This window comes from Plodia interpunctella, chromosome 3 (assembly GCF_027563975.2).
Source record: "Plodia interpunctella isolate USDA-ARS_2022_Savannah chromosome 3, ilPloInte3.2, whole genome shotgun sequence".
NCBI lineage: Eukaryota > Metazoa > Arthropoda > Insecta > Lepidoptera > Pyralidae > Plodia > Plodia interpunctella.
The window spans coordinates 9971902-9982613 of record NC_071296.1 but is presented as its reverse complement, the minus strand read 5'-3'; the positions used below and the strand labels follow the sequence as shown (position 1 = coordinate 9982613).

General features: G+C 32.8%; 1 protein-coding gene across 6 annotated transcripts; it reads right to left on the bottom strand.

The window, feature by feature from the left end:
- Positions 1–277: 277 nt before the first annotated feature.
- On the bottom strand, positions 278–10384 carry Ero1L (Endoplasmic reticulum oxidoreductin-1-like). 6 transcript variants are annotated; one of them, XR_010370356.1, is made up of 3 exons: positions 1115–1339; positions 1005–1030; positions 278–442 (listed from the first exon to the last, which is right to left on the bottom strand). XR_010370356.1 is itself a non-coding variant. In XM_053768279.1 (2 exons), the coding sequence occupies exons 1-2, from the start codon at positions 10180–10182 to the stop codon at positions 391–393; spliced, it is 1500 nt and encodes a 499-aa protein (XP_053624254.1). In that variant the 5' UTR covers positions 10183–10384; the 3' UTR covers positions 278–390. The 6 variants fall into 6 exon arrangements, 2 of the variants coding, with proteins under 2 accessions (XP_053624254.1, XP_064293149.1); XR_010370358.1 differs by lacking the exon at positions 1005–1030; XR_010370357.1 differs by having other exon boundaries at positions 1005–1129.
- Between the last annotated feature and the right edge of the window lie 328 nt (positions 10385–10712).

Sequence of the window (10712 nt, the reverse complement as noted above, 5' to 3'; positions counted from 1 at the left end):
ACAAATGGCGGATGATATGACAGTAAGTACCTAACACGCACGTGTACTTCGTGAATACACTTCTATAAAAACCTGAAAAAGCAGCCGAATATTCAAAGGTTTATTTTAAACCCGTCGGGGATTCAGTGCGTCACAGGTGCAACCGTGAACACGCAACAATGATAAATATATTGCAGACTTAATATACAACAGCAAGAGTAAAGAATCTATGCTTGGTTCTTAGTTTTGGCACTAGATGGCGTACATACATATTGCTTGCTAACTTAATTAAAAAATGTAGGGTAAATATAAATTTTATTACAAAAACAATCTAAATTACAACATTAATAAAAAGTATATGTATGATCTATCAAATTACCTACTTTATTGTAAAAACTCCATACACCATTTTCAATTGATATCTCGTGCACACGTTACAAACACTGGCTCGTCTTGTAGCGACCTGTAAATCATTTAATGTAGTTAGTAATTTATTTAAATTATGCTAAAATTATAAATAGAACAGAAGACATTTCGTATCTGAACTGGCTGGTCACTGGAACAATGGGTAAGTCGATTTTGAAATACTGATTCTGCGTTCATTTTCGCCTGGAGCGAAGTTTTAATTGATTGCTATTCGATCTCATGTTTTTGTAACATTATAGTTATTTCAAAATTTTCATAATTTGTGCCCACTATTTGAAAACATGTAATTTTTTCATCGACCACCACTTTCTTCCGGTGAAGGAAAACATCGTGAGGAAACCTGCACTCTCGATAATTTGTAATCTACTATACTTATGTAATGGAGAAGGCTGGCAAAGCACTCCATTCATATTGCCTAGAAAGTATGATTAATTCCACTTAATAACGACCCTCACCCATTACAAATACGACTGTAAGGAGAAATCTAAGATAAACGATTTAAAACGGAAACTATAGAAAAAAAGTTACAACGCTTTATTACTTTTTACTATGACAATGTGTGTAACAGTATAGTGTAGTCTACTACTAGATGTACTTACCTTGCAAGGATGGAAGTAAATATTATCTAAACAAAAACACATTAGTATTTAAAAATTAAGCATAATTACGAAATAAAATTACATAAAACAGGTATTAAACGCGCACGTACCATTTATTATTACGGACGTTTCATGTCGTGTTACAACGACCGTGCCACCGAGCGACTGACTCAGTGAGCTTTGTGTAACACTTGCTGAAACTTCGGAGATATAAAAGGTACGTGCGCGTGTAATACCTGTTTAATAACGTAACGCGAATGTTTAAAATTAGTAACGAAATAAATATAAATAAATATTGCAACAACACACACAAACATATTAATTCAACTGTTGTTTTTACTTCACCTTATAGACCTTTATGGTGATCCATAAAGAGACCTTTATGGATTCTGCTCCTCCCTTGTCAGAACTACGATTTGAATGAAAATCAAACAAAGATTTCTTCATGTTATCAATTTGAAATATAAACTTTATCCCTTTAAAAAAAAACTTAAGGCATACCTATTTTACACTAGTGTGTTTTGTGTTGCATTGACAGAACAAAACATAATTTAGCTTAAAATAGGCATTTTTTTTTCTGAATAACAGGGTATAAATGATTTTGAAATGATTTATTGATTCAGAAGGTTGTGGATTTTTTTTAAATTAATTATAAGTCATTTGACAAAAGTTACTGTAAATAAAATATAAAAAATGAGCGTTTTTTTCCCTCAAATATTTCAAGAGTTTTAATCTCTGTATCGCCGTGTATTTATGTGAGCATATCATTATCAATTGATTTTAAATAATCAGTGTTTATTAGACATCCAATGGTTTCGGTCCTATTACATGGCGACCCTGCCAGGTTCACTAGTGAAAATATTTTACATTTGATTTATAGTCCGAGCTTTCTAAGACATAAACGAATTGTTTTTTAACAATAGGTATAACATTATAATAATAAAAAGACATTTAAAACAAATTGTTTATTATAAATACTAGAATAATTTTGTCATGAATGTCATTAGACCCCATCGAACATCACAGAAATAGGTACTTTTACTTAAACATAAAAAACAACAGCCCAGTAATTATAAAACACTCCAATCGTATAATTCGTTCTAGAAACGTTCAGCAAATTGCCAATTAGTGTAAACCATACGTACTTCAATTATTTGGTCATAATAATTAAATTTTAGGTAGCCACAGAGTTTTACGATAGTGGCATTTCGTAGTTCTATATCAACTCCTTTCTATGTAATGTAATAATAATACCCTCTATTTGTACATATAATGACATATTTAGTTACAGAAATATCAAATCAGACCGTTTGTATAAGTAGTGCCATAGATATCTCACAAAAAAGGCGCGTTGATGATAAACAATAACATTTTTGATAATTTATTAATATGCATTTAAAATATAACACAGAGTAAAATTTTCCACATTTATAAGTTTGTAACTGAATTTGTCACTATGTAAATGTTATTAAATGATAATTTAATGTGTCTCATCATAAAACATAAAATACTATATTTATTTACAGAAACTGTAAGTAACAGAGTAGATAATAAAAAACATTCTACACTAAGGAAGGTTATAATGGAGGAACTATGATTTTTTTTTTATTTCGTGAGCATAAAATAATACTATTTCACGGATTTGTGACTAAAACATTAATCGGTAAAAAAAAACATTAAAAATAAATTGAATGCACGATTTCATTCACTTGCAAATTTACACCATCTCAGAATATTATATACACATAGTATACATACCTGTACAGGAGAAACTAAGGTATGAACGAAATAGAACAAAAGATTAAAATAAAATAATCAATAAAAAAATAAAACTTCAACAAAAGATAAAACATAAATTAATTAAGAAAAATCTATATAACTCTAAGTCTAGTTTGTCAATTAGCAAATATAATTTATTTTAGCACTGTGTTCTATTTGCACATCCACAGATCTGAGTCTGTGATAAGATATAACAAGTAACCAAATTGGCAAGTAAACATTATTTTTGTATAGAAAAAAGCTTCAATTTTCAAAATTATATTAGTTATATGGTATCTTGGCCAACATCTTTAAACCATAAAATATAACATCAGTTACAAAGTCGGAACTTTTGAATTCCAAAAATATGCAAATACATATTTAAAAAATAATCTAAGTCACTTGGCAACATTGTTAAAGAGATGTATATTTTGTATGACATAGACCAAAGACAAGGTTTCGCTACGGTGTATGACCTCTGTGTACAATCAGGAGTTCATACAACGGTGTTCTGTTTGTCAGAAATTTGTTCTTTTGGGTGATTATAATATAAGTAATTACAGTCGGTATAAAATAGTAAAGTTTCATTTAAATTTGTGACAGTTTTCATGAGTTTTCAAAAAGAATAGTCAAGGCAGTCATTAAATAAAAATCATCTACTTATAAAACTTTAGAAAAAGTGACACGTTTAAATATTACAAAATGTAATAAATTAAAATATTTAAATACCGAGAATTAAGTCAAAAACACATAGTATATCATTCGTATCTTCAAGTACAGTCTTTAAAATATTTTAAACACACCTACGTCATAGTTTACTAAAATATGTACTTTATACATGATGCCTAGTCTGTCTAGCTTAGCCACAGACTTCTGTTACCGTCCATCTAAATTCACAATAACCTATTAAACTAATATTTAACACCTTATTTGTAAAATTTTAGGTAAAGCAGAATATTACACGATGGATATTAAAACGAATTAATATAATTTAGGTTAAATAGCGAATAATCGAGATCATCTACGAATAAAAAATCTTATTTTAAAAATACGATTTATGTAAATAAATGGTAATTAAAAAAAAAAAGTTAAAAATTATATTGCGATGGTAGCAAAAGGTAATGAAATAACCAATCAGTATTAATTGGATTTCAATCAGTTTTATAGCGAAGTGTGTGAAAACAATTCGTAGTGATTCGTGATTCCAAAATTCGCAGGGATTCCCACGTCTACGTCTTCTTTGTAATTGGATTTCAATCAGTTTTATAGCGAAGTGTGTGAAAACAATTCGTAGTGATTCGTGATTCCAAAATTCGCAGGGATTCCCACGTCTACGTCTTCTCTGTAAATATGTTTTTGCATCGCTACAATAAAACGTCGGTATGCTTGTTTGTTCATCTGTATTGACACAACCCTATCCATTGTTCAAAGGAACCAACACAGTTCGACAAACAACAAAGAAAAAAACTGAGAAAATGTTTCAATAATGCATTAATTTACTATTAATTAGTCAATTCAAATCGTTAAAGCACACGTACCCTTTATTCCTTATAGGACCTTGTATTTCCAAGGGGGCGAAGCTGTCACTTTGAAAAGTGGGAGGATACGTGTGGGGCGTTGTGGCATCAAGCATGCCATGAGTTTGTAGGATAGAAAAACATGGCAGTAATAATACTACGCTGAAGCAATTTAGATAACGATAATATTGATTTTAAACGTCATTGAGAATATAAAAAAGGGCGCGTGTACGAGTAAGACTATCAAGTTTCATATTTTACAATACAACAACATACAAGTTATCGCCTGGAGTTTCGTTCCCGTGGGAATTTCTGGAAATTTAACGTAAATTATTATTTTATAACGTGATATATTTGTTTATTTTTTTTGAGAATAGCTAGTTGATATTAGAATACACACGCCTTTATCAAATCCTTTCTGCATTATCACTATTTACCTTTTATAGCGACCACCATCAAATTATATTAATCAATGACATTAGTAATATTCTGCTTTATCCAAGAAAATAAATTAAGCTCAACACCTCACTGGATTTCAATAAATTAAGTCTTTGTGATGATCAATTAACGCATTGAGGTTAGATGGATATCGTAAACAAATTGCGTGCATTTGGAAGCCAATACGACGAACTTTCTTCGTCCATACTAATTATATTAGTGAAAAATACTGAACATACCTAAATAAAGAAAATAATAGTTATAAAATAATGTTGCATTTGACAGGCACAGATAAAAAATATCTACAAGACGAATACCATCAATGTGAATAAATACACGTAGTTTCTTTTTTATTGGCCAATATTCTGACAGATGGCTAACTAAAAAAAAAATATTTTCGTGACTCCATCTTACGTCAACACAGAAATAGGGCTATATCTATATCTTAGATTTAACTTCCTAACCCCGGTTTAGATCCTCCAGACGAACATTGCTCCTTCTTCAAATTGGAGTTTTCTGTTGGTTTAGACCTCGATCTCTGCGGAACACCTCCGAAAATGTCAGGTTTCTTTTGCGTCTCTGTGTTCGCACTGTATAAAAATATTTTTATTACAAAATAGTAATTATGAAAAATAAAAAATAAATTTTTACTTGATCAAATAGTGCTGTGTAGTGGTGCAAAACATACCAGAGTGAGAGAAAGTAAAAAAAAAAGCGACCAATAACTACATTTACAAAATTTAAAAACCATTTCGTGTATGCGTCAAAATTATGTCTGAGCTGAAGTTACAATAACTTTTATAGTAAGAACAGGTTCATTTACATAAGTTGATGCGCGAGTTGGTGGCACAAAGCTACGGCTGATAACATATACATATTTACAGTATGCACTATTGTTTCTTTTTAAAGTTGAAACGATAATGAAACAACTTTGTACAGATATGTATTATTTGGAAAGTTCTTACTGGAAAAATAATATGAAAGCAAAATCTAATTTCGCGCCAATAAGCAACGCATCAACTTTAACATTGTGATGACCAAAAGCGTAAACAAAAATGTGTATTTATGCCCTTTAATAAACCTAGGTAGTTTTATAAATGATTAAGAAAACTTAAGATTAAACCAAAGCGACATGCAATGTGCAGTGTTTTATGGAGCCCCGTGTTGATTGACCACTTAAAAATATAGGAGAATATTTACAACAAAATTATATATATTTTTGTGATTTAAAATTTCTTGTTCGTTTATTAAAAAAATGAGAAAAATACAACAAATATAACTTCCTATTTATCATAATTTTTCTCCTATTCGAGTATCATCTATCGAGATAAGAGAGAACTACGATTTGACTGACCTTTTGTTGATTTTACTTAAAAACAATTAAATGCAATAATTTTAATGTGGTGTTGCCTTATCATTTCATTTGGTGTGAGTATCGATGCAATCAGCAAAAAGGGATTAAGATAAACTGTAACCATCAATTTGGGACTTTTTATTTTGTGTGCATTTATGATAAATTTAAAAACAATTGACTAGTTCTACTTATATCACATGAATTAAAGTAAATAAGTACGGCGACGTCGCCACCGAAAAAGAGTTCTTATTACACAAGATTTAATCACTAGCATTGTTTGTCCAAAGCTGTCAAAAAAAAAAAACATTCGGAGCCAATGAGCATGTAATACGTGGCCACATTTCATTTCTCGAAGATTGCTCTTTTAGAAAACCAAAACCGAGTTATATAACGTTGAGCATGACGGTTGTCGACATTACGTTCCATCTTGAAACTTTGTTCTGAATCACACAGCCCACTCACACGGCGCACTAATGTATCGAATGCGTAGGTGATGTCCTACGTGACAGCATAAACGTAGCCTTTACGTTACTTTCCTCCAAAACATGTGCAATATAACATTATCTGCTGTCCGATTCTTAAAAGGGTCTAAATAAGGAGCAAATATTAATTAGATAGTAATAAAGGAGTAAAGAAGCAAATATCCTCTAGATCTGTCGCTGGTTGAGTAAAAATATCCCTATACGATATGGAATAAGCCTGTCGTTGTTTAAAATATTTAAAACTAACACCCCGTCCCGGGTTCGGCTTCGGCGATTCTTGATACACCTAAACCTTCCGGGTTATCAACGCAATCGCACTATATTTTGGTGAAAACCGTACGAAAATTCGTCCGGTACTTTTTGAATTTATCGCGTAAAGACAAACGGACGCGACAGGGGGGACTTCTTTTTATAATATGTAAGGATAATGATAACCAAACGGTAATGGGTGGTTCGCAGAGCGTTTCGACCGCGGCGGCTGCGCGGTCATTACAATCCGTAAATTTTCTTGAGGAAGGAATCATTTCCAAAATATGAATGATTATTCATAAAATTGACATTATGACATTACTACATTACAGAGTAATTAATGTAAAGTCATATAGTAAAACTCATTCTTGTCTGTGTTAAAATTTGAAAAAAATTGATGACAGCGCGACCGCAACGGGTGAAACGCTCTGCGAACATCCTAGACTGATCGTTCTAGACGGTCTATACACTTTCTTTGGCATTTTTAAACATGTATTTGATCGGACTAAAATAGATGCAATGCTGGGTATCCAAAGATATATAGTACAATTTAGTTTTAGCACAAGTTAAAGAAGACAAAAGCTGTTTCGTACAAGGAGGTCAAAAGGATGACTGAGTCATGGAAGTCACTCCGCCGGCAAGAACAATGTTCTCAACGCAACTTAAGTCGTTTTCATACTTTGTTAACGTAAAAGATTGGCATTTAATAATATTAGGTCTTATTATATATGGCAGAATCGTAGTTTCATTATTTTAACAAAGACAAACCCATGAAACGCTTATCGAACACGTATTTTAACTCCGCAATTCATAATATCGTCACAGACATTACCCATATACCTATATTTCTATTAGTCTGTTACTGTGACGTTAATCTATATTTAAAATATTATTATTATTATTAGATATTTATGACCACGCTGTGTCTACTCAAATGTGTTGACGTGTTGATTCAAATCTTTTTAGGGGTATAAACTAAACCCTTATGTGTATCACTTCGGTGCAAATCCCGTTGCTCGTCCCGTTGCAGGAATTGGTCAAAAAGTCTTATAGACATGGCACTTTATAAAGTAGATGACGCTACTGTGTATAAAATTAAAAACGTAAGTATTTAAAAAATAATAATTGAAACGAATGATAAACCACAAGCAACATGGCGGGGTGCAGCTAGTCACATATATTTTTGACTTAGCTTAAACGAATAATTTATTCGTATAAATTTTTGTCGATGGCGATACGAAATCGTTCTCGCGCTAGCCCCATAGATTGTTAAATCGCATACAATAAGCTGCTGATTTTGTGGCGACAATAGTCTATTTGTTTGTTTAACAGTTTATGTACACAGATATACTAGAAACAGTAAATAGGAAAGTAAGTACAAAGGTGCTGTTTATATCAATCAACTTACCTGTTTCTGCATTCAAGCAGTAAAACTTATAACTTATAATTTTTCCCAATTTAAATAATCAGAACACCACATAACAAAACATAGAACCGTAATAATAAAAAAAGAAAAAGAACATTGCCAACTATAGTTATTTAAAATTAAAAATATAAAAAGCATAAGTGCAAAAGCGTTAAATGTTTGTTAAAAAAAACTAAATAGAAAGCTAAAGCATGCAAATGATTTAGGTACTAAGCCAGAATATTTACTAATATTTCTTACTTTGGTATGTTCAAACTGATTTTTTCTTCAAATCAACATATTAATGGAGAGAAACATTGTTCCTTGATATGTCTTTGAATTGTTTAGATTGCAACAAAAAGTCAGGACAGATTGATCTTATGACATTTGGACATACCAATCATAATAATAACTTGTTCCAAAATGTTAAAGTAATGAAAGTCTATGGTGAATTGGTGAGTAATCTTTTGTGTCTCATACATTGGAATAATCTACATATTTTTTATAATAAAGATGTAAGATCTCACCTGAGTAATATCCTAAAGTTCTCCAATTCTCGTATACTGTTAGATAATCTAGCAAATGCATTGAACAGTGCCACAATCTCTGTCCTCTGCAATCTTTGTGACTTGTGTCTAAGCGGAAGCTTTCCCTGCACCGGATCCCCTTCAGGATTTTCCCATCTGCTTGAAAATAAGATCTTCAGAGCCGTCCCTAATCCCTGAGTCTGCAGCTTGCCCCAAAGCTTACACTTATCACATCCTACACAGTCCATTATTCTTGAAATATTCCAAAAGTGTTCACGAAACTCGTTCTTTAAATTTGCAGCCTGACTGCCTCCGTTAAACATGGAAGACTCATTGAAATGGTCAGGAAAAGTATAAATCACACCCAACATATTCCTAATTGCTTGTCTAGTCTCCTCGTCCTCTACAGGGTTGCCCGTAAAATACTCTTCCCTTTCTAAGTAAGGTCCGGCTTTAGCTAATGCTCTCATTTCTAATAGATATACAAAGTAAAGATTTTTCAGCCAGTTGGGACTCTCTCCCAGAGTTTGAGATGGGTCAAATCTCCTCTGAAACTCTTCAAGGTTGGGTCCCCACTCGCCTTCAGGTGACACGGCAAACCCTGCAGCTTTTTCAGAGAGTAAATACTTTGAACACAAGTGAATATTTATACTTGTGTGCATACCTGATACTGCTCTATAGAAAACTCTTTTCTCCAAACACATATTACTCAAATCTGAACTCAATACATATGGAAAAGATTCATAGGGGTTTATTTTGGGTCGGAAACAATTCTCTTGATATATGCTTCGCCAAATTCTATGAGCTGAGGGGCCTTTGTAGCCAGTGTATCTCTCGGGGTTCAAAGACAAATCTACATACTCTGCTTCAGCATCTTTATCATCATTTTGACAGAATTTTTCAAGGGCATCATCGTAAGCTTTCCACTTAGCAATTTCATATTGGCTGGCAGCACTGATAGTCATGTTCAGGTAGCCCAAGTCAGGATCATGATCTGCATCAGAACTACAATCTGATTGAGCTTCTTTGGAATATTTAGTAGCAGGGGAGTCGTCTATGTGATCATTTTCATAACCATTTGCATAACCAGGAACACTTTCTTTGGAGCAAGTTTTTATATGGCAGTACTTCATGGCACATCTGCTGTCATCTGCCCAGAAAGGACATTCTTTTTTCAAATTGACCTTGTAGAATTTAAAATAATCTTTGCTCACCAAGCTTTGAATCCGGGGAAATATCTTGACATTGTTGAAATAATCTATGGTATCAACATTACATGAGCAGTCGCCTAGGGCTCCATGCAGGGCCTCAAAACATACGTTGCTGTCGCAAGGCTTCTTTCTATATAGCTCCGTGTCGTAACTTACAGCCCGAACTATCGCAAGAGCGAAAATTATAAACACAACACAAGAATTTTTAAGTTCCATTTGAAAGTTATTTGTGCCCATTTTCGATTTAGTAAATAACAGACTGGGAGATTTTTACACTACACATTTAGAAGTTAACGGCGATACGAACAATTAAGTGAAAGTTTTTATTATGTGTTGTTCATTCATATGTACCGAAAAATAAAGAAGTGACGACTCGAACTCTAGGTAGGTATACGTGCTTTCAATCAAAGGTATACTTTCCGAAATGTCACTCACTTCAACTGTGCACGTCAAGCAAGTCAAGTGATAAGACCACCAATAAACGAATATCGATAGAACTATCGACACTATCGATAGCTTATAATGAAGCAAAAGAATCCTTGCTTGCATTTCACCACGCTACTGGCGTGTGCTTGCAGCTTTAAAATTCTGTCTTGGATGTATTACGAGGCACCTAACGGACGTGTAAACTAGTATTACTAGGCCATTTAGTAACAATAGCATTCCCAAGGAGGGTCAGACAGCCAATCGGCCAACACCGGTCGATATGCTAGGTAAGCACTTAACTGAATATTGAAGTCTACTATCGATAGGTAATGGAACTATGA